General features: G+C 41.7%; 2 protein-coding genes across 7 annotated transcripts in view; both read right to left on the bottom strand.

Moving 5' to 3' along the window:
• The window catches only part of CMTM8 (CKLF like MARVEL transmembrane domain containing 8), a 40,103-nt gene extending 22,569 nt beyond the window's left edge, over positions 1 to 17,534 (bottom strand). The window contains exon 1 of one of the 2 annotated variants that reach the window (XM_068935510.1): positions 16,879 to 17,534. In XM_068935510.1, the coding sequence (XP_068791611.1) occupies positions 16,879 to 17,523 (645 nt within the window). In that variant the 5' untranslated portion in view covers positions 17,524 to 17,534. The remainder of the gene's footprint in view (positions 1 to 16,878) is intronic. The other variant, XM_068935511.1, reaches the window with a different exon arrangement.
• Positions 17,535 to 18,042: 508 nt separating this feature from the next.
• The window catches only part of GPD1L (glycerol-3-phosphate dehydrogenase 1 like), a 73,197-nt gene continuing 66,506 nt past the window's right edge, over positions 18,043 to 24,733 (bottom strand). The window contains exons 9-10 of one of the 5 annotated variants that reach the window (XM_068935506.1): positions 23,035 to 23,141; positions 18,043 to 18,172 (exon numbers count right to left, since the gene is read on the bottom strand). In XM_068935506.1, coding sequence (XP_068791607.1) covers positions 18,129 to 18,172; positions 23,035 to 23,141 — 151 coding nt within the window. In that variant the 3' untranslated portion in view covers positions 18,043 to 18,128. Of the gene's footprint in view, positions 18,173 to 22,298; positions 23,142 to 24,733 lie in introns of those variants that run through there. The other 4 variants (XM_068935507.1, XM_068935504.1, XM_068935505.1 and 1 more) reach the window with 4 other exon arrangements.

Raw genomic sequence — 24,733 nt, 5'->3', positions numbered from 1 at the left:
TCAAGGCTCTTCTTGAGACAGAAGGGGTTTCAGAAGTGCCCCCAGTAGTTTTTAGTTTATGTTTTTTGATAGTTTGGAGGGGGCAGGGCTGGGGACGGGATGACAAGCACAATGTACTATCTTTTGTTTGTGCAAATTTCATGCTTTTTAGCACTGGTTCACAAAGATAAGGGAGCTTTCCTGAGAAGAGCCCCAGGTTTTCAGGTCAAGTAACGAGACCTATTTCTGGAAATAAAGACTATGGCAACGCCCCAGTGCTCTGGATGCGACTTCTCCTTTATAATGCACACATACAAACTGTGACTGTGTAGGCGTGACCCGCTGCATGCATTGAATATATACTTGTCTTCAGTACTTTTGGGAAGTGCATTGTGAGGAAATGATTCCCCTTAGATGGAAAAATTAGAAAAAAGAATGATTACTCAGTTAGCTGTTAGTAGTCTTTTTCTTATATTATTACAATTTAAACCGGAAGAGCTCAAAAGTGAATTTTTGCTCTCCTGGAAAGTTACAGGGTCATACGCGTCTAGTTGAACGTGTTTTTTCCAATGCGGCTATTTATTATTGTTGTTGTTGATATTATTACTACTACTATTGTCATTTCTTAATGGAACTTGACGGTAGGAAGGGTTTGTTATTTTGTCTGAATAGATTCATATAAGTAAAAAGAGGTTTGAGGTACCTATGTGTTCTTTTTCCTTGGTTTTTGCCTCTTCTGTCCACCTACAAACTTTTTCTTGGCATGAACTTCTACGGTACTCAATCTTCCTTCCTCCCTTCTTCCCCTAATAGATTTCAAGGGATACTGTTCCTAGGGGAAGAAAATTACTGGCTTCTCAATAAATGGCAATGATTTGTATAGGTTATTTTTAAGGTCTGGTTTTTGTGTACGTCTGGAAACATACACGTGCACACACCCACAAAGAAAATGGTTTTGCCATCGTTTGTACATTAATAAGGAGAATTATTTTTATAACAGAATTCCTAACAATGGTTACTTATGAATTATGACCTGAGATTATTTATGTAGTCCACTTTGTTTAAATGGTATCCATGTTCTTCAAGAGAACAATGCTGTATACAGCTGCTTTATTAATAACATCACTGGCTCTTTGTTGCTATTTTTACATTACCATCTTCCTGTTCGGCCATGTAAATAGAGAAGCCTGTATTTAGCCGTCACATGGTATTGTTTCACAAATCTTAGCTGTTACATTACAATAGAAAAATAATTCCTTCCTTGAGAATAACTTTTATTTTGTCCCTCTACTTATAATAAACAGTCATAAAGGTACATATGAAACAATGGGACCAAAGGCAGTATCTGCTAAGAATGCCTATTGCTGCATTCAACCTCCATTTAAAGATGAGAGAAAAAGTTAATTGTTCACTCAAAAAAAATTTTATAAGTAAAAATCTTTCTGTTTCCAGGTGAACAACACAGAAATTAATGTTGCAGGATACAGAATTTTGGCTTCCTGTATAAGCAAATCCTCTAAGCAAATCATTCCCCTTGCCTGACAACAGAAAGCAGAAAACATAAAAATAAATCTGCATCCAGATCTGTTGTTGTTTGCCTGTGTAGATGCTTACTGATCTCTACTTAAGCACCAGTTGATTATTTCTAGATCCAGTCCCATATACAGAGGTCCAAATTCAGGAACCATTATAGAGATTTTTAGGTAAGCGTTACAGATTTTATGAAGACCAATTCATATGTTGTAGAAGTAGCTCAATGGAAAAAAATCTTTTTTCTTATCTGGTAAATTTGTTTTCCTTTATAAATACATTTTACGTAACAAAGAAGAACAGCATGTCTATAAATATTTTATATTTGCATATGTTTTTCTGGAGGCATTTGTGTTCACAGATTTCACAGGCGGAAAGGACCATTTTGGCCACGTGGGCAATGGTCCAGATTTTGGTGTACAATATGCTTTTTAGAATGAGATCCTGTCCTGACATGGCACAAGATAGAAGGATTCACCTTGACTCTACATAAACTGCCATAATGCCAGTTATTATCATTGTTGAAAGCCTCAGCCCTAGTTCTAATTTGAATTTGTCTAAAACCAGTTTCCAGTCATGCAATTCATACATTTCATTCATACAGTTTCCAGTCATTAACGCTTGGAAAGCAGTTTCAGGTGCAAAAGCAACTTTAAGATAAAGAATTCTAAGCAAGTGAAAATATGAATGCCAAGGAAATAAAATTAATTGGACAAGCATGTAAACAAACACCATGATTCCATCATGCTTTTGGAGTTGTCCTTGTTACAGTGCCCCACAACTTCATTTTTAAAGTTCTGAAGAAGAAAATGCACAAGACCCAAGAGCTTCCCGGAACCAGTCTGCTTGCTCCCTGTGGTAAAAACTAGAGTGGCGCATATAGCATAGGAGAACAAAGCAAAAAGCACAGCAGGACACCTGACACTTGAAATTCAAACTACCAAAGTCATAAATTAAGTATATATGCCTGTGTGTGTGCCAGGGTATAATGTTCTGCAACTGCTTCAATGGGCTTCGTGTAAACAAAGAACAGAACAACTGGCTATATATAAAAGTCAGCTTTCTAGTGCAAGGAAAAGAAATCTGCAATCAAGAAAAACAAAAAATTAGGGCCTGAGGGTATTGCTTTATTCAGACTTAAATAAGTGAGCAGAAATGACTTAATGCCCCTCAGAGGTCTGCTCTGCTTCTCTGTCAGAGGTTGCTTCCCCGCACGGATGACAGAACTGCACACAAAGCTGCATCTGAATTACTGCACTCCGATGCCCAGCGTATCAGAGGTAAACAAATCACTGGCTTGGGTTATCACCATACACTGAACTGCGAATTGCAGCAGACAGCGAGGCATGGAAACCTTCTTAACTGTGCGCATTTGACAGCTACCAGCCTGAAACAAGAGCTTCTAAATTTGCTTCCTGTAGTACATAAACACAGAAAAAAATCAAGAAACAAACAGGAACAGGTCCTTCTTAGCTGCTGCTCTCATTGTGCGCACTTACGCTTCCCTGTCCCTGCAACACAGCCAAGAGATTTGAGGCTGTCATGCATACTCCACTTCTATCTCTAAATCTGATTTTCTTACACAGCTCAGGCAAGCAGCAGGGGGAAAAAAAGCCAATTTAGCCATACCACCTTCTCACAGCATGGCACAGATTTTGAACTGCTGCAAAGTACTGGTGCTACCATGGATTAGTAGATGTCCCACTCCTGAAGAAGCAGCGTTCAGAGCAATTACACATCACCGTGGAATTTTATTCCCCATGCCTACTCTTTCTGGCTCTCGTCAGGCACGGCATTTTCCTCAGGAAGACATGTTACTAGCATGAAAACCGATACAACCCCCATATGTATCTAGCACAGCATACTGATGTTCCTCGCACAAAGTGGTATTTTGTCCTAAGGTAGTCAGGCAAATCTGTTCACCACGAGATCTAAATGTTGACCTAAAATAAAAGCATTGCTTGCTCTCTACCTCATCCTACTCCATCCCACCCCACTCCTCCGTTACAGTCTCTGAAGCTGAGTCAGCTCAGACCATTTGGTGATGTTTCAGGGTACAGTCTCATGCGCAAGCATAGACTAAGCTGCGAGTTGAGTGCACAACACTACTGCACTGTTAACCATCAGCAGAGGAGCAAGGTAGGTAATTAGAGAGCAGTCACCTCGTCACCCTTCTGTACTGAATTTGCAAGTGCTTGCAAGTCAACAGCCTCAACGGCTTTCAGATTACCTTTCGTCATGGTTTAAGGAATCAGGGACTGTGACTGGGTCAACTACTGGGTCAGTGCAGGCAGTTGCGACCTGCAAAGGCAGGTGACTGACAGTACCAAAGTCCAAAAATGCAGCAACTAACTTTGTTGAGGGCTAGTTGCTTGTGACCTGCACTTTATTAGCAGCAAGTTTACAGGCTGAAGGGTATGATTTGGTCTAACAGCAGGCTCCAATCCCACCTCTAAGTAATTTTTCTGAAAAACTAGCTCTTTTTCTGCAGTTTTATTTATACGATACCATTCTCAATACATACAACCAGCTAAATTATATTTACTTGATTTCCGCTTCCACCTTTCCCCTCTCCTTTTCTCCAGATTTAGATCACACCTTTCTAGCCAGCATTTTCTTCCTTAGAATTACAATAGTACAGCTAAAATAAATAGGTGTCATCAATCTTTTTCCAAATATTCTTTGTTGAGTATTTCAGCTACTTTTGTTCCTGTTTTCCCATCGAGGGGGTAAAGGAAAGCCATAAACCTTAATATTAACATTGTGGCATTTTGCTGAAAAGTCTGTGTGTAATCAGTGATATTTAGTATGTTTGCCCTCACCCTAAAGCATTACATTAGTTGTTTCAAACCAAAGAGGGGAAAAAAGTCTTTAGAGTACTCAAAAAAAAAAAAAAAGACTACAAAAGTAGTATTTTACAGGCATCCCTTTCTTGAAGCTACCTACTATTCCTGTATCAAAATGCTCATATTATATTTTTCTAACCTCACACTTCAAAACCTCACTCTTCTATGATGAACTGTGTGCAAACAGAGTCATAAAATACACCTTCCAACTGCAGACAATATTACGTGTTTCAGTAAACAGAACCACGAAAGTAGAAAGGAATTTAACTACTGAAAGACAGCAGTAGCTGGGAGCTTTGCTAGTTCACACAAAGGAAAAGGGAGGACAACAGCACACGTAATGATTTGCCTTTGATAGAGGAGAAGGCATATGTTGCTTGATAATGCAGTGATAAGGCAGGAGAAACATAGGATGCATTCATTTGTTGGACTGGAACCTGTTTAGATTGACATTTGTGATGTTGAGCTGTTTTGACACCTAGGATTTAACAACACCATGAAGGACATGGTGACGTGGGTGTAACAAAATGATTAATACTGCATCCTGAAATGAGATACTTACTTGTACTGTGGGATACACGACTACAGGGAGCTTTAATGAAATATGTAAATTAGACATCTGGGTTATAAAAGGGCATGCTTGAGGAATGGATCTGCACGGCTTGGCCTTTTGCTATCTATCAGCTGCTCTGTTCAAGCCAAATAAACTTGGTGTATGAAAGGGATAAACAACTGATAGCAAGACAGTGATCTGCAGGAGCGTTTTGGGATCTTGGTAACAGAAGTATATTCACTACGCCTTTCATTTTTGCTCAAGTCAGCTTTAGTACAGTAGGTCAAACATAGGAAAAGTAAAAATCTTTAACTGGGCCCCCTCAAATCTCAGTCTAATTTGACAATTAATACTCCACACAGAGGTATCGGAGATGAAAGGTCTGCAGAGAGGTGATCTCGTATTAGACTAGTCTATGTAGGCGGCAAAAGAAAGAAACCAGGCAAGCTGGGCACACAAACTTTTCCTCAAATCTGAACAGAAGAAACAACAGAGTAAGTATTTCACTAAATGCTAACAAGCGAATAGGAAATGACTGTCGGAAAGAAGTTGTTGATTCTTAAGAGCCGACAAACAATAAGAGTGCTCATTAGTGTACACAAACTTCTTGGAAACTACGCTTTCATGTTTGTTTTATTTCATGTGCGGAAATCTTGGGGTGACCCAAGTCAATGGGAAATTTGCAACAGGTTTTAACAGCATTAAGAACTGATTCCTTATAACCTTATCTTCCTAACAACGTTGTTTGTGTACATTAGATCTTAGTCTGAATTCCTTCCCATCGATTCTTTTGGATTCTGTTTGCACCTCCTCTCAGCATTGTCTTCTTTGTGTAGGCTCTCCATAGAAGTTACAGAAACAGCAGCCCTCACAATGAGAAATTTTATGTTCTTTTAAAATACACTTCTCCACAATTCTTATTTAAAATGAGCCCTGAATTGAAGAGGCACTCTGAAAAATCAATAGAAAATACTGAGTTTCAAAGTGAAAATGACTGTAGACATGCTGGGGTTTTTGAGGCTGACGTTCCATTATTTCGCTTCATAAGAAAGTGAAAAATAGAATGTAACCAAGCTTAGAGAATTCCATCTCATTTACTGCTCTGTACTCTGTTTAATTTTAACTTGACCTGGTAAAAAACACTTTCTAAGAGTCCTCATCTCACCTTTAACACATTATCTTGCCTTGCTTACTTCAGGCAAACATTTGCTACACAATCCTCTGTTACCGCGTAAAGAGAATGCCAAGCTCTTTGTACAAGTGTCTGGTCATGTTTTATGATTGCCAAAGTCTAGAAAGAAATCCCAAACGTGAACATGTTTGGAAACCTTATTCTAGTGGCTAAGATTCCTACCCTTACTTTTTTGCTGAAGAGATAAACAGGGAAACTTCTTCAAAAATACTGAATGGAAAAACAAAGATGTTAAGTAGTAACAAAGAAAGTTGTTTATCATTATCACACTCTTTGCAAGTCCCATAGTTCAATTGCAGCTCTATAGGGGCGTGTCATATGTTTAAAACTGGTTTTACACACCTTTAGAGAAAATTAGATTTCTGGTATAAGGGAGAATGTAAGTGTCCATTTGCTTTATAAATGTGTCCATTTGCTTTATAAATCAGTTGTTTCAAAAGCATGTGTTAACAGTATACCACTTCCCCATATGAATTAAATTACCCAAGAATGGAAGTCATAGATGAACATACCACAGGAGACCCCATCTCTTCTCATGTGGGTCTTTAGTTTCCTCTTACACACTACCTTTTAAAATCAAGTCCCGTTAAGTCAAGAATGGACTTGAAACCATAAAATTGGGATTATGGCTTTTTTTTTTTTCAAAACTAAATACAGTAATTTCTTAGTGACAACTATTTTTCTGTCCTGTAGGAATTTTATTTGGCATTCAGACTTTAACCAAACGCTTATGCTTTAGCAGAAGAAAAAAGAACACTAATAATCACAGAATCACAGAATCGTTTAGGTTGGAAGGGACCTCTGGAGATCATCTAGTCCAACACCCCTGCTCAAGCAGGGTCACCTAGAGCATATTGCCCAGGATCACATCCAGACGGGTTCTGAATATCTCCAGGGAAGGAGACTCCACTACCTCTCTGGGCAACCTGGTCCGGTGCTCTGTCACCCTCACAGTGAAGAAGTTTTTTCTCAGGTTCAGGTGGAACTTCCTGTGGTTCAGTTTGTGCCCATTGCCTCTTGTCCTGTATGTTATGTATAATGTATCTATTTGTACTGTACTATATCTTAGTAACACCACAGGGAAGGATAAATATTTTCATCCTGGAGGTCAACTGCCACTCTACAATAGTAAATAGCTGTTGTAACTCTATCACATAGTGCAATGAATAATGCTTATGCACACAGCAAGGCTACAAACCATGAATCAGAGATCCCAACAGAGAGCCTTCTTTTCCCTGTATCCTAATTCCTTATATTTAAGAATTTTTTAGCTTTTCTCTAAAATCTTTCATTGAGATCACCAGAAGATAGTGGTAGATATGACAAAAAGCAAGTCTGGCCAATCTGCCATATGCCTATGGCATTTATGATTAACTCAGCCAAAAGTATTTGTTTAAAGAAAATCCCTCTTAGCAATACAAGAATCAAACACGTCACACTTTTCACGAATAACACCCTAAAATCACTTTATGATAAAATACTGTAGTTTTTGAAAATGGTATTACAAACTAATAATTTTGTACACCTACAGTTTTACGAAACCATTGAAGATAGATGTCACACTGAGCAGAGCCTGTTCTTTCAGTTGTCTCATACTTCTATCAAAAGATTCTGTTTTGCCAAATTCTTATGGTAAAAGCTGCTGCTTCTGTGTTGATTATTTATGTCAGGTCTCAAGAAGAAGGGTGGTGCGGATGATGTTCTTGCAAAGCAGGCCTTGAGCAAGTTACCCAGAGCTGCTGGGCAAGGAGACATGAAGGAATGAAGGGAGAAAAAAAAAAAGTAACTAAAAAAGGTAACTGTGACAAATAGGCAGAAGAATGGTCAGGAGAGAGAAAGACACAAACATATGCTAAAATATCTTCTAGTTAAGTATGCATCCAAGATTTTGCTTTCTCCCTATTTACTCCTGCAGCCTGCAGACCGGCTCCCTGTATGCTACTCAAGCCCTGCTTTGTTTTCACATTGGCTCTTTTAAGGCACTCACCCCTTTATTAGCTAAGTACCTCACAGGTCTTTACTAAACTATTAAAAAAGTTTTTGAGAGATAAGGAAGAACAGTATCCCCATTTTACAGACAGCGCAGTAAAACTGAAGGTCAAAAATACGTACTAATTTTGGTTGCCAAATTTTGATGGAAAACTTTTTTTCACCGCAGTGCTTAACATGGCACACTGCCTTTTGTCTCTTCAGATCATAGCTCCTACTGGCTTAGGCTGCAGCTGTAAATAATCCTTTATTTTGCCCCTCAGACCCAAAGTCAGGGATCTAGAAGAAAACAAAAAAAAAAAAAAGGAGAAAAGCAAATGCATTGAAATGTCAGGCTTAGTTACCCTATCTAACATTACTCAGGAACACTGCGGCATATGCAGAAGATAAAAATCAGCTTTTCCAAGCAAACAATTAGCTAGGAGAGAATCCTTTCTCTTTGAACAATCCCTTGCCTTACTCACTACATGCCTTCCCCCAATGTTGTGCGCAGGCCTCATTCATTCTCCTTCCTCATCCTCATTCACTCTCAGAAGAGTCCTATGCAATGACTGCGATAGAAGTTCCTTGAAAAAACGGCATGTGCTCATGCTGCTTTTGACAGGACTCTAGTGTCTACACGCCAGGCAATACCAAGCCCTGGTATTGCCTCGTGCGTAGACACTAGCAGACCGCCAGAGCAAACCTCAGCTCTGGCACTTCTTAACTTCCAAGTCCTTGAGCTTACGACCTAATAATGTTCTTTTAATGGTTCTGTATGCGCCTATACACACACAAGCTCTTTGACACAGCTTATGAAATTACTGGTCGCAAGACACATTATGGTTTAAAAATTAAACCAAACCCAAATAAATGCAGATGCTGTCATTTGGTGGGGGGGGGGGGAGTCCCCCCTTAAAGAATTTAATAAAAACACCACCCTCCCCAGCTCATATTGTAGCCCTTCTCTGAGCCTACAGGAGACAACTGTGCATTTGTTTATGTTTTCCAATTCCACTGCAGTAGGAACAGGCATTGAACCACGGCTTAACCCTCCCCTCACCTGATCCTTGTCAGAGTCTGCCCGACCATGGTTGTCTCCAGTCTCACACAGGCAAGGCTGATTTTATCAGTGGAAGAGTCATTTTAAAGACACTTTGCAGAGATGTTCTTTTGTTGCAGACTTCTGGTTGTTCCACTGCCCCCAACACCTAATTCCTGCCTGCAACAGTTTCTCTCCCATTTCCTCATACTTCTGTCAAAACTGCAGCATTCAGCTTATTATCTGCTGCAGGAGCTGCAGTCTTGGGAATAACATTCTTGATGAATTAAAAAAAAAAAGAGGTACGATGCTTCTAAAACACACATAAACTCTTGAATGTAATCAGCTACACAGACACACATATAAAGGAAAAGAAAGGGGACTCTGTTGCTGGCTGTCCAGTTTCCAGGCTAAACAGAATCTATGCTAAACAGTGTCACCTTGAGTTTCTTTAAATCCAGGCCTGGACAAAGCAATCACATTTGAAACTGATGATACAGATAAGTCATGTGTTCGGGTATTCGGTATGAAACAGGGCTCTTGACAGGTTTTTCAATTTGTGCACATCAACTGAAGCCACCAACTGAACACAAACAGCAATTACCGGAGTATGATCAGAGAGGTTGTTCCCCCCAGATGGCCTTTCTACTCCTAACTAGGTTTTTCAATATATCTATTTTTTGTAACTTGATTATGATCTATCCAAAGACTGTGACAACATCCTGATGAGTTTTATCCTGTTTATAGCTCAGTTCACCTCAGTTCTACAAAATCTCATTTTAGCATACCTCGTCCTGGACCAAAAACGTGGCTACCCAGAACAAAGTGCTGAAGTGGTACAGCCTCCCTCTAATGATACCAATTTGTTGAAACTGTGTTTTGGTTTGGAAGTTTTGTCCAGTCAGGGTCACCTGCACACCCGTACCTGGCAAAAACCAAAAGTGTAAACACTCAACATCATGCTCTGACCAACTCAGCAAAAATGTGGTCATGCCCGGATCCCTATAACGAGGTGATCTGGGAAAATCTGGACACGGTATTAATGAAGGTGCAACCAGAACCCCAGCCTCTTTCAGTTTACCAACAAATTGAACACCAAGCCTTCCTTGGACCTGACCCAGCTCCCACTGAAAGCAGTGACTTGATCTCTTCCTTACTCAGGCCCTCCTTCACTGGAGTTTTACTAGTCTCAGACCAGAGTTCCTACTTTAGAGGTAGGCAAATCAGTACTAACAGCTTCCACGGGAGCTGGCTTGGGCTGCAGCTGAACAGCACTACCTCGTATAAGGTCTGACTGTTTGACCCTATGAAAGAGGGCTTGGTGCCTTCTCCACGGGCACAATTTCTACTGCTTCCCTGGAATTGAAACTGGAACAAGTGCATAAGTGTCACACTGTTACCAGATGTACTTTATCCAAAAGAAAAGTGAAGCTAAAAGAAAAGATACACACACATATATATATACGTATACACACACATATAAAAGCAGGACCATTAGAAACTGAATTTATGGTATTGTTATTCCCGGGAGAGAAGAGCAGGCTGAACAAGAACGCGCTGACCAAACAAGGGGAGCACGTCATAACTCCTGCTACGCTTTCAGTTTAGAAGGGCTCTGAATCCCTACAACAATTTTTCTCTGATTTTGAGAATTCATTCTTTAAAAAGAAACCTTTTGCTAAGGCTGCTCCAGCTCCACACAGGCGCTGTGGGGTGGAGGACAGAGCAGGTGCATCGGCAAGCTCTGCAGATACACGGGAACTCTCCCTGCGTCCCAGGGCAGGAGCGAAGGGCACCTGCTGTTAAGGCAGAAGCAGCACATTGTTAATGGTTAAAACCAGGAGTCAGAAACCTGGGGGCCATTTACGGTCTTGCAAGAGATCTGTGTGACTCAGTCAATTAACCTTTCGGGTTTCCTCCCTTCCCTGCTTACCCTCTTACTACACTGCAGACAAACGTACTTTATTTCCTTTATCATACATGGCATTGAGAACTTTTTTAATCTGCACACACTACTTTAAGATCCTTTCACTGGAGGTCTTAACAGTGGGTAATAAATCATTCCAAGGAGAAGGGACAATTTCTAGTGCAGAAAGAGGAAAACAGAATACAACATGGGGGAAGAGAAGGAGGGAGGGAGAATACAACCAGAAAAAAAAAAAAAAAAGAGAGACGAACAGACAAGTCCAGGATTTGTATTCATTTTAGGACAAAAAGTAGCATCAGAAATTTCCATCTTTTGCTGTATCTGACAATACCACTGTCAACTTCCTTCACAAGTAGCTCAGTTTCCATGGTGCAATTTCCAGGAATATTGGACTTGTATTAAAAAGTTTTCTATAGCTTCCATAATATTTTTTATTGGACCAGCTGGCATAGTTAAAAAAACAATGCAGTTTTCAGGAATGCAAGCCTAAATTTTTCCAACGATATCATCAGTCTTTGTCCTCACACCACAAGGGCTCCAGCAAAATACCTCTGTGCTCACCCCCACATGAGCCATGCTCCCCCAGGCGACCAAATGCAAAAAAAAAAAAAAAAATCCAGACTTTGGGAGGGGCAAGGGATGCAATGTCTATTATATTCACTGTCCATCCAAGGACAATATTTATGTTCAAGTATGCCTTCAAAACATTCTTCTTGTGAAGAAATAAGGATGTTTCATGCACATTGCACCTTAACCGTGAGGTATTCAGAATTTTTTGCATTTTTGACCTTTTGTAAAATATGTGTTCAATTTGAGAGGCATTTTTGCTGTCTTAACATGGCAATCCTAATATTGTTTTCATCTGCACTTAGAGCACATGCCACACAATATGTTTCAAAGCTTCTGTTTTCTGGTGCGTCACCCAAACAATCCTCTCTTCCCAAGGAAACACCCTGACGTTGTCCACGAAACCAAAGACCTTTAAGGAAACATAACTTCAAACAATGATATGAGCCTAAAGGAAGCTGGAAGTCATACAGATGTGTGTATCCACTAGACCAAGGACATTGTGGGTTAGCGGGGGAATGACTGCATCCAAAAAAAAAAAAAAAAGGAGAACTGACACTTGACTCTGATGAGAGTTTTGTCTGATCAAGAGTGAAGGAGAGAGCCTCGCCTTCGTTCTGTGTATTTGCATATTCATACACAGGAAGACAAAGCTACTGGGTGAAATGATAGACTAGTACAGGACAACTTTTTTCAGTGAGTATTTCGAAGTGAGGCATTTTAAGCCCACGCTTATGTACATCTCTTCTAGGCAAAGCACTTGTTCAGCACATCAGAAGGTGCTTCAGTGCTGTCAACTTCATGCAAACAGAGATGTTTCAACTGGAGTAAAAAATGAATTATAAAAACAAACAAACAAAACACTCTACTGTTCCTGATTGGAGAAAAAGCCTGGCTGCTACTCAAGTGAGGAAAGGGGCTTTATGAAGCTCCCTCTGTGTTTTTGATGGCTATTCCAAGAACTTGGGAGCAGGAGGAGCATGGTATCTCTAAGAGTTTTGTGCACGTGATATGGCCTTAACAGCAGTCGACTGGCTAAGAAGAAAATGCTGAACACACGAAGAGCTTTAAAAAAAATTACATACAACTTTTATTTTTCAGCTTTTTCACAGTAGATGCTCCCCTTGTATTATTTCTGCTCTTATTAACATTCATATTATTTTTTTCTTAACTAATTTAAAGCCTGAAAGCTTGACAAAGATTTTTATGCATCTCTCAGAAAAAAATAAAAAAAAAATTCTGTTGAACTAAAAAGAGAGTTTAATAATCTGAGGCTCACCACTCTATTGGGATAAGTGAATCCAAAAAGATTTCTTTTCTGAATTAAGCCCTTAAAGGTCTTACATTTGAAAAGGAAAGAAATGGTGATATAAAGAGTTACCAAAATCATTTTTTCTTGCCCAGAAATGTGAGTTTGAACCATAATTTTATGTGGTGCCAATAATTCAAATAACCTCATATCACGTTTCTAATTCAAGCACATGTCTTATTCTGGGCAGTAGTATATCAAAGAAATGTGACTGTAATTACAGTTTACTAAAAATTACACCATCACAAGCTTTCACTTTTGCAGCTATAGCATAACAACCTTCCAAACCTTTTCAAGCTGTGTAGTGTTTGTTTTTGTTAAGGACAAATAGCCACCACAAGCCTCAAAATTACTAGAGCAAGCTTTAAGAGGGATACCGTATCTAGCAACACACTGGTGTGAAGTAACAACCCGAAGGAATTAGTGTACTCACGCTAGAAAGTAAGTATTTTTATAACTACATCCATAGCAACCAGAAAACTCTCCACTTCTGCAAAGTGATCCATAACGGTTGACTTGAGAGGCTGATTTAAAGCTCTGAGGAGACATCCCTAGCCATCATTCCTCTTACCCATAACATTCCCAGGAAGACAAACACATAGTCTTTCTAGGCCATCATCCTGTACAGAAAAGAAATACTCAAAAGACATCTCTGGAAACTGCTACGCTTGCTTCTTTTGAAAACATAAAATCCTCCTGTTTGCGGGGGTTATACTACAGGAATGAATATCTGTTATCTTCTATAGGATACAGTTTTACTGCAGTGTTCAGTCAGGCAATTGACATCTGAATTAAAATCTTTATGTACCACCACTTACTTCTTATATACCATTCACTAACAGATCTCAGTGTGCCTTACAAAGGCTTCTATCACTCTTCATATTTTACGAATGGAAAAATCATTTAGAGAAATTACAGAGGTGCAGATAAATTAAATCTGTTGTCAGTAGTCACCCAGCCATCTAATGCCAGTGAATCCAGGTCTCCAGAGGGGCAGGCCACTGCCCTGTTCAACAAGCACCGTTCCTTCTGTATGCAGGTTACTTGGATTAGCCACCGGGCACCAAAGCTGCATTTTATGCCGTTCCCAAAGCCTTCCTTGGAAATCCAGCAGCATTTTCTATGCTTCTTTGCACTGAAATAAGCTGACCCCTCTACATTTCTTTCCTAGTGAATGGCGGGACACTTGCCTGTCCTCTGGTCACAGAGGCAGATGTAAAAGGCAATGGAAATCTGTCAGCACCAGGTAATTTAGCAGATGCTGTCGGCTGCCGTCCTGTGTTCATTCATACTAGGTGCGTGCGGTGCTAGTGCGCCTCAAAGCTAACCTGAGCACACAACTCCATTACCGCCGAACAGGCACGGTCAAGCTCATCCTGGATTTATGCTGGCTTTAAGCCAGCTACATAAGGACAAATAATACCTGACCCAGCATAAGAACCATCTTTACAAAGTTAACTCATTTTGAACAAATTGGAACCAGTAGATGGAGTTGACAGCAGACCAGTGTTTTGCAGCATCGCACAGAATCTCTCACTAGGAGCCGTTACAGCTGATTTCACTGTGCCCTTAAACCACAGCCTCAGTGCAGAAGTAGGCAGGCTACCAGCCCAAGTGGGAGTCCGCACAGCGGTTAACTCATTTTTGCAGCACCAAAACTAGGGAGGTAGGGGCAAAATCTGAGCAAGGTCCTCCATTTAAGGGACCAGAAAACTTAATCCATGTGATAACTTAGCACTTTCCCATTCTCTTTGCTAGAAAAATTCCACAGAGTTGCCCTTGACATAGGCAGAGAAGAGAGCTCCAGCTTCAGAACCAGGAGTCACAAACTGTACTCCGCTTGCTGCGTGTGTGCTGTTGACTGACAGCAGCAATAATCAAATATTTATGCAGTGCCACAGTGCTAACTGTCAGAACATTTAGCGCTCTTCTCTGAAGTCCCTGGCTTAACCTTAACATAGCATCCTAATGAACGTGGAACCTGGCATATGAGCAGCTGCAACAGTAAAGGATGTTACTAGAAAACAGTTATCTTCCCTATCCATCTTGTGGATATCTCCAGAGCAGGTCCAGCAGGAGCAAAGGTGTTGCTCTTATCACAGCTGCTGCAGTTCATGATCTGATATATCATTTTCAGTTTATACACCAGGCTCTGAACTCCTGAGACTGTAATACGGATACACATTTGAGCCTGTCCCATTTACAGATTTGCAACTTCTGGCAGAAGGACAGCGCTGACAGTTGAGGGTCAGTGACATCTTAAACAGCCAAGCTATGCCAGCAAATCACAACTTTCAGATACACAGGACGATCAGAACAAGCAGGAACTGACTGATTTAGCTCAGCGTAAGCGCAGTTGACGTAGTATTCAGAGTCAGGTTGACTACATGACATTCCAACAGGGATTGGGAAAAGCCTTGGGTCTCTCTCTACCACTGCAGTTTGGATTACTGTTCTGATAAAGTACAAGAAAGGTCAAGAATTTTGTTGCATTTAGTAACTGAAAAAGAATGGAAAAGAAAGCGACTTTTCTTTTGAAAACTAATACTTTTCATATACCTACCACAACACTGATGCTGCAGCTTCCCCTACACTTAACAACTGAAACGTGTCAGCTACCTATTCGAGATTGCCAGACTTGCTGTCCATGCTGTTATACAAGTTACCCAGTTGCTGACTTCACACGCTCACCACTACTCGCCTGCATATCAGCTGGCATCTCACCATACACATCCTCTTCCCAACTGCACTGCTCCTGCCAGAGGTCCTATATTGCACGTAAGCCTGAGGCTTCACTTCATTCTTTTACTTTGAAGTCAATGAATAAGTCATTCCACTGCTGTAGTGAAGCACAATATCTGAAGCTTTGAAGGTGCATCTCTTCAAGTAAGAGATCTTTCCACCGCCATCAAAGCAGAACTGTCAAACAGGACCCTCAAAAGATTAGTTGGGGCAATCAAGCTTTTAAAGATCCTAAATTATTAATAGTGTAGATGAGCGGACTTAAAACAAATGCATTCTTTTTAAGCAGAGATGCTGTACATCTATTGCTTAGCGCACCGAGAGGTTGGCATTCCCACAGGGTAATCCCGATGCTATATTGATTTACTACTTAAGGTAAGTAACTAAAAATCACTTTGTCTGGCTACTTGTGTAATCATTTACATCCTATAAAGTAGGATGCAAAAAATAAAACTGTTAGCAAGCCCAAACAGTATTAGCTCAGATCCTGCTTTGCACAGGTGTATCTTATCAGAAAGAACATAAGGAAATGTTCTTTATTGATCCGCAAAATGAAGCTAAGTTGTGTAATTAACGCTCTTAACACCCCCCCAGGGAACAGTTACCAGCGCACTGAACAAACGCAAAACGCACATAAACGCTGTATTACAAAAAAAAAAAAAAAACCTTCCAAAGAGACAAACATCAGCTCCTGACCAGCCAAAAAACTTCTCTTTCCCCTGCGAGAGAGGAAGATGCTGCCGACACTGAAGGGGACGGGACGGGACGGGACGGGACGCCTGCCCGCCCCGGTTTACACCCGTCCAGGCGGGAACACCGCCTCCCCCGAGTCAGACCGCTTTCGTTGCGGGGTTTTCCCTGGGCTGACCAGCTCGGCCGTCTGGTACCCGCAGGTGAGCGCTCAAGAGCCGAGCTCCTGCATCACAGAAACCGCTGAAGTTTGGGTTTTTTGTTGTTGTTGGTTTGTTGCCTGGACGAGGTGAAAGCGCACCGGCTGTCGGAGGCAGAGCCGAGACTGGGCACGGTGGCGGCCGGGGCCGGCGCCGCCCTCGCCCCGCAGGGCTCCACCGCCAGCCCCAAACACCTTCCCCTCCTTGTACTACCGGGCAAAAGAGGCGACTGCGAGATTTCGGAGCGAAACTCTCCGGCTTGGGGAGGGGCGGCTCGGCAGACTCCCCCGCCCCGGGCTGCTCCCCTATCCCCCCCCGCCACGGGTCACTCACGATCTCGGCCACCATGAGGAGCCCGGGCGGGGTGCGCAGGAACTCCCTGTCGTAGGCGAGGGTGCTGGAGCTGGCCGACAGGTTGGCGGTGAAGGAGCTGCTGGTGGTGGTGGTGGTGACCGTGTGGGAGCGCGAGCGCGGCGGCGCCTCCTCAGGCGGCGGCTCCATCTTGAGCGCCGCGGACCTGCCCCGCCACCGCCGCCGCCACGGCCGCTCGAGGCAGCGGGGCGGGGGCAGCGGCGGGAAGGGCCCCCGCCCCGCCGCCTCGTGTGGGCCGGCCCCGGCCTCAGGGCGGGGGCAAAGGGGGCCGCGGCGCCCGGGGCCGGTGGCAGGAGGGGGAGCCGCTGCCCTCTCTGCCCCTGTGGGGCAGGACGGCCCCCCACACCTCCCCCGCGGCCGGGCTGGGTGTCGCGGGCTGGGGTACCCCCGCCCCTCCGCGAAGGACCCGCTGCCCGGGGTGGGGGGTGACGCAGGCTCCCGCCGAAACTCTCTGTGGGCTTTTTGCCCGCCCGCACGGGCCTTGCGGTTGTGTCTTCTCCCAGGCCGGCGCTTCGGAGTCGTGCTTAGCCGGCCTCTGCCTGGCAAAACCTCCCAAATTCCTGCTGTATCTCCACCAGCAAGCACAGGTGGACGGGGCTGCCCCATCGCCCGGCCTCGTCCTCCCGGACGATGCGCCGTCCACAGGCGGCAAAGGCTGATGGGAGAGGTGCTGGCGCTGCTGGCTGGCCGTCCGTCACCCCCGCGCCGGCAAGGAGCAGTTGTATTTCTTAAATACGGCTTCTAGAACGGTCTTCCGTTCCACCAAAAGCGTGGTGTCGCAACAAGAAGCAAGCAGGTCTTAGTCCCTCCCAGGAATTCTCATCAGCAAAGCGTTTCTGTTGGGCAGCTCGGTGCAAATGAAGTGTTTTCCACATGTCTGGTGGCTACTGTCCTTGGAAGCGCTTACTGCTGCTCTCCTGCTGGCCGACAAGGGATGGGGTTTGCCGGATTACCTCTCGGCGCAGGACTGAATCAGCCGGGGAGGGAGGAGGACCATGGCAGCGGTTCTCCCAGAAACATGGGAAATGCAAATTACCATAAAGGAAACACTTCTCGTACTTGTTTGTGCCTCTGCTTACAACGTGAACGTGTTACGGCACAGTCTCCGTGGGGTTTGTGAAGGTGTGTCTTGACTCCTGCTCCATGGAGCCTCAGCCTACTCATGGGCGCCGGTGGCAGAGTTTTTTTCCAAACGTCAGCTGCGAGGGTCATCAAAATGAGAGGACAGTCGCTCTGCGTGATATGATATGCAAACCTTTGTGAGGGGGGGAAAAAAAAAAAAAGAGACCATTAGCAAATTACACACTCAAACACTCAGCGAAACATCTCCTTCATGAAAAAGGCAGTTCACACTTTTCACCATTTTTATAGCCTTTTTGTGGAGTTACCAGCATTTCTGTATTGGTTGCATTCCTATTTTACCTTTCTTTCTTTAACAAGAGGTGAGATTTTAGAGGAAAGGAACACATCTGTGCACTGATGTAGAGACTTGCTTCATCTGGCTTGCAGATAACAAGTGCTTTATCTGATAGTTCAGCACTGCCACGTTTCCCTCCAAACAACGGAGGAGCTGCTTTAACGGAGGAGCTCCTTGTTGCTGCGAGGGTCCATTGTAACAACATCAGTTTTCTCCTCTGAATGACTCTTACCTCTTCACAGTTTCCCACTAGATCAGTAAGTGAAAGTGAGCACATGTGGGGATGAAATTCACGTCAATAGCAGTCCAGTAATCAAGACAAATTTCAAAATGGCTCAAGTCACTGACATCACTTTCCCTTTGAGAGCTTTTACATTGGATGTATATTCTCACTGTGTTCCCAGGACCTTATTCAGTGGGCTCAGCTTTGATGCATCATGTTAAAACTCTGTATCTGTTTCACCCCCTAAGCTTCTGGAGGTCAGTTTTCTCTCTTTCAACCATCACATGTCAGACCAAGAAATGTCATTGTTTTTGGACTGTATATCTATCGTTTGAGCATCCTAGGTCCTCTGGAAAAAAAAAAAGTAAAACCAAAACACAAGTAAAGAAACATTTGTTTTCTATTTTAACTGTATTAAATCTATTAAGATCTTACAGCGTAGGTGTTTTCTATGCATGTTATAGAGGTCTAGTATTGTGACTAATCCAACAAGAACTGGACGACCACATTTCCAGGCAACTTCTCTGAACACTGCTTGCCACTCTGACTTCCGTAATCAGCATGTTTTTCTCTAAAAATTAATTTCACTAACAAAGGGTAAACACTCCAATAAACACATCCCAGTAAACAAATTTCATAATTTAACGTGGCAGTGTAATGGTTTCCATTTCGAATGTTAACTTTGTGGCTCTTATTTTTCGTTTTGCATCCTTGCACTGAAGACTAGAACTACAAAGCCTTCAGGGAACATCTGAGCTTGGCTATATTTTCTTACATGGAGATAGCATCAAAAGCAAAATAATTGAATGCTGCTGTTGAACAATCAACCTTTTATTACAAAACTACCAAGAGAAAAGAAGGGAGCCTGTTTTCTGTATTTTAAATTAACTTCTCAAGGAAGGGCTTGGTGAGGCTTTCAAACATCAGTCAAGATTCTCACCTGTGTTTTTCAACTATTGTATCTCATCATGAAGTAAACTGTGGTTGGAAAAAAGAAGTACAATGTGTTGAAGCCCTTCTGTGCAGGTACTTTAGTAAAAGCAAAACAGCTGATACAAATATTATCAAACAGCTGATACAAATATTATCATGCTTCTAAGTTAAGGGCTTTTCTTCTGAAATGTCCTTGTATCTGATTTACACATTCTTCCATTTAAGCTGGTTTGGTCCTCAGATCCTGAGGTATCATTATTTTTGAGGTTTCTGATTCAGGTCTCCAGAACTGCCTTATTAGCAACAATCTGGAAGTGCTAATTAAATTAAAGTAGACCAAGGAGTGGAGCTGACTGGAATTTCCTGAACTGTTTTTCTGTTTTTGAAATACAGCTTCCTTTCCCCGCTCCCAAATCCTAGAATTTTCAAATGTCAAAGTTATTCAGACTATTTTTAGTTAAATAAAACAAGTAAAAATGTAAAAGGAAAGGTGACTGAATTTTTTCATTGGTCATAAACAGGTTTCAGCCAACAAAAAGAACTCAATGGTTTTAAACTACCTAGGAGTAGGCTAAGAAAGCAAAGTGAACTTATTCTGAAGAAGAGAAGAAAGGAATTGCATTTTCAGTGGAACCTAGTTTATACGTAAGGAATATGGATTGGTGTGAGATGGCCAGGCCAAATATTCCCACCTTTGACATCCCACTGTGCTAATCTGAGGATGCGATATTTTTAGTAAGTGTTAAATCAAATGTTAAAAAAAATGTTAAGAATATTTCCTGATGGCTTTTTGGAATCAGCAAAGTGTAGGCTTTGAGCTACAAATATAGTTAGAATAGGTAATTAATAGAATACATTATTCTTCAGCAGTTTACCTGACAATTCTAAAGTTAAACCAGAATAGAGCAATGAAGAAGAACTGATTGATGCTAACCCAAACCAGAAATACCTAATTTGTACTTTAGTAGTGACTTATGCTATAAACACGCCTAATGATCAATTGAGACAAATCACTCTCTGAAATGTCCTTGTATCTGATTAACAGAGTATGAACCAGAGTTTTGCAAAGTACAGATGGTTTTAATGACCGAGACACTTGGCTCTTCTAATGTTTGCTGCAACAGAGAGAGAATAGATGAAGCCCATATTTTCAAAATGGCTATTGTTCTCCAAGTCTGTAGAAGGGTCTGTGTTTCTGTGCAGAGTTACTGAAAGTCCGATTTCTTGGTTTTTCAGTTTGGGCACCCCCAAATATATGAGCCTAAAATCACCACCTATTGAAAATGTAGTCTGAGGAATGACAGTGCATACTAATCAGATTTGACCATCAGATACACAAGTTACTATCCCAATGCTGGAAAATGCAAAATTAGCTGTTTATGCTCTGTACTCTTTTTCTTCCAACTATTTCTTTCTTTACATGAAGGTTGCTTAAATTGTACGGACAGAGACGTGATTGTAGACACTGAGACATTTTATCTACCAAATAGCTGTCTTCACGTGCTGCCATACAAAGAACTAATTCCATGCTGCGAACAGCAACATACTGACTTTTAAAATTAATCTATTTTTTTCTTTAAAACCCATTATCGTGATGCTAAGTAAACTGTTTGGTGACAGAGACTGTGCTAAGAAAAGAAATTGTAAAGCTCATAAGCTGTGTATTTTCCTGTACATTAGCCTTTCACCAGCTGTTGTTATCTGCTCTGAGAATCTAAAAATCCTTCCCAATCCTGAAACACAACAGTGTCTTAGATATTGTGCTGAGAGAAAATTGCTCACTTTCTCCAAAGCAGATTATTACTTCAAACACAATCCCTGCATGTTATGCATATGCACCTAACTGTGGGGCAGAGAGCGCACCTACTCGGGTTAAGGGGAGAGTTCACAGTGAGAACTGTTTAGTTTATGCACAAACCTTCCAGAGCGGGAGTTGTGGTTTTCACATTTTGGGGTCAGGGACCTCATCTTTGTAATGCACATGCAAGAGGATGTCTATATTGTATTTCAAAGGCTGCTGCTCAGTTGTCCTTAGCTCTCCTTTTACAGAGTGAGCCTGCAAAAATAGCTGCAAGCACAGCTGGTGGCCATGCCTTCCCCACCCACCCACAAATCACAAGTCACCTGGGCACTCAAGAGCGTCCAGTTTCGTGTTATGCCAGGAAGGAGCTTTTTGCGCCCTTGAGCACCTCCAGACAGGCTGTCCCTGAGGCACACTCATAAATACTTTCATTTGGGTCACCACCTCCCGGTAAGTCTTTAAATATTACTGTGGTACAAAGATGTACTAATGATTATAGTGCTCGAGAATACAAATGTTTGCACTGAAGACTTGTATGTTTTCTATTCAGCGAGGATGGTGCTTGTGTAAGTGTTTATATAAATCATAGCAGGTAATGTTTATACAGCACCCAAGCCCAGTGCAAAACAGCTGGAGGAAAAGATCACCTTCAATAGTTGTCAATGCCATATATGTTTTTAGATAATGAAAGACTGAACAATTCCATCATAGTTTCATCACAGGATCATCAGTGTTTGGGGACAGAGTTGACAGTCAACTCATAACTTCTGGCATCAACTTGTTTGCAGGCTTTATTTATGGACAGCTATCTTATCTTTGCTGTGGTTGATATGAAACCTTGAAACAAGTCTGAGACCTAAAGTGCGCAATATATTATGCTAAATTATTAAGAGGTGACTTGATCTTGCTCTGTATGTACACGCAGAAAGAGAAGATACCCAGTAGCTGGCAGGCAAAAACCCAACCAGACACTGTGGCGGGAAGCTGAAGTTAGACAAATTCGGACTGAAAATGAAGCATGCTTTTTTTATTTCCCTTTTTTTTTTTTTAACTTGTATTTTTAAAACAGCATAGTTAGCTATTTGAACAGTTTATTAAGAAAAGCAGTGAGCTCTCCATTATTAGAAAACTGTAATTCAAGACTGTGGGTTTATTTAAAATACGCTCTTTTTCCAGGTTTACATGGACAAATGTTATGGTTTATATTATACAGAAGATAACAAGGAATCATCCCCAAGTGATTTGAAAAACCATACAATTAATGAGTTCAGGTTAATTCCATTGAGTCGCAGTATTGCTAATACTCTGGTCACCCAGCTATACGACACGCATGCAGTAGCAACCCCCTGACACGTTACCTCCTTGTTGTGAACAGCTAACAAAACAATAGATATGTCCTTCTGGCTGGGCTGTTGCTGACCAATAGACAGGCTAAGGAAAGTAACTGTTCTGGGAAAATCAGTTTTATGCAATGAGGTTTAAGAGTGGAAAATCCTCATCCAGCAGAACAAAAATGTCAGGTGAGAGAGATCAGTTCTCCAAGGCTTGAGAGGCTCACAAAGTCAAAGGAAATTGGACAGGGGGGTGAAACACCACAGGCATATTTTTGTAGTGGAGGGACCTGTAGTGTCACTACAGGATCTGCTGAGAAAGGTGGCAGCAAGCTGGGGAGGGGTGACAGTGTAAATGCTCTGTCCTTTGAGGCCGAAGGGAGGAGAGTTGGCAAGCTGGAAGGATACCCACCTAAATCTTGGCAAACACAACACAGGAATGAGGAGGCAGAGGCGGGGAAATGCAGGCAGATGTTTTCCTGTTCTATCCAGCTCTTCACGCTGATTGGCATAGCCATTCTGTCAGAATGCAATAAAGGCATTTAACATCGATCCATTAAAAGAAGGAAAGCAAAATTTTAACAGAGAAGCAGATTAGACCATGTTAATGGTCTGAACTCCCCAAGTGGCTGAGAGATACGGTATCAGTGTTCAAATCAGCAATTTACCCTTGCAGGTAGACCAGTGCCAAAATACTTCTATAAACTCAAGGAACAAAATGACCCCATTATTTGTATTCAGAAACCAGCCTTAGCCACAAAACAAAACAAAAATTAGAGAAACAAATCTCCCTAGCATAAAACTGAGTCAAGTTCAACCGAAAGGAGCACACAGAGGTGCACGCGCCACTATTTTAAAATATGCAGAACACTTCTCATGACTATAAATGATTATCGGATACTTTTGTAGAGTTAGTGTTACAAACAGGTATGCATGAAAACAGCACGTAAAGCTGCTGATACCTGCTAAGTCCTGTACCCATTAGTGAAAAAATAGCTGCAACAATGCAAGACACTTAGTCCATCCTTCTGTTCTAGGTTGCTGAAAACAACTCTTGCAAGAGAAATAGGAGCCAGGAATCCTGGCAGGTAAATAGAAGAGAGAATCATTTTTCAATTATGGTTGTGTATTTTTGGGAACAGTATGAATTTTCTGCTGGCAGTCTAGTAATATCTGCTAGGTTTTTGTGATTTCTAAAGGAATCAGAAAAAGTAATTTTGCTGGATTTCTTAACTTGAAAATTGCTGGCTTTTGGGCCACCTAGAAACGGTGCATCCTCTCAGACTATAGAGCAGTCGGGACGGAGGACAGGCTGCACTTTCGGGGCACTGGAATTTCCTCAGAACAAAAGCTCATCCTGTTGATGACATGTCTTGAGAAAGCTTATCCTGTCAACTCATTTATCAGCCCACTAACTAGCCATTGAGCATGAATAATGCTTCTTTGCTAGATCAGTGAGGGAAAAGAGAATTTCAGGAGAAGAAAGGAAGGTTTTCATTTGGGAATTTTAGGAGGCCAGGAGAAGAGCTGATAAGAGTTAGGCTATTCAAACTCTCTGACCCGTAAGAAAAACATACCAGGAAGGATTTTACTAAATGCTGATAGTACAGCAAAAAGACAACCTTTTTATTGAAGGAAACCTCATTACCTATGTCTCTGAGTTACATGAATTGGCATAGCCTTGCTGATTGCAGTACTAGATTAGGAATATACAGAGGATGCTCTGAGATGCATGTAGACCTAATTACTAATAGCAGAGTGAATTAAGCCCATCACGTATTTGTGAGTGTCTGGCTTAATGCTGAATAAGAGACAATTCTGACTTGTGAAATTTGTTATAACATGAACATCCCCAAAAGCCCCACAGTTAAGAAGCTTGATTTCCTGCGGACTTTGAGATTGGCTGACCTTAATCTCCAAAAAAGTTTGGACACCATTGGAAGTATTTGCTATATGGAGGAATTTATAAAGGTCTCTTTCCTCTGTGTAGCTTTTCTCTAGCAGGGTTTCCTCAATTACCACATTTTTCTTGACATTTACAATAATTTGACATTTTTTGGTATTCTTCCTCTGTGTCAAATTTAGTTAAAATCAACCAACAGGTTAAAAGA

The sequence above is a fragment of the Struthio camelus genome, chromosome 2, assembly GCF_040807025.1.
Source record: "Struthio camelus isolate bStrCam1 chromosome 2, bStrCam1.hap1, whole genome shotgun sequence".
NCBI lineage: Eukaryota > Metazoa > Chordata > Aves > Struthioniformes > Struthionidae > Struthio > Struthio camelus.
Note: the sequence above shows the minus strand (reverse complement) of the source record. Positions and strands in the feature narration are given on the sequence as shown.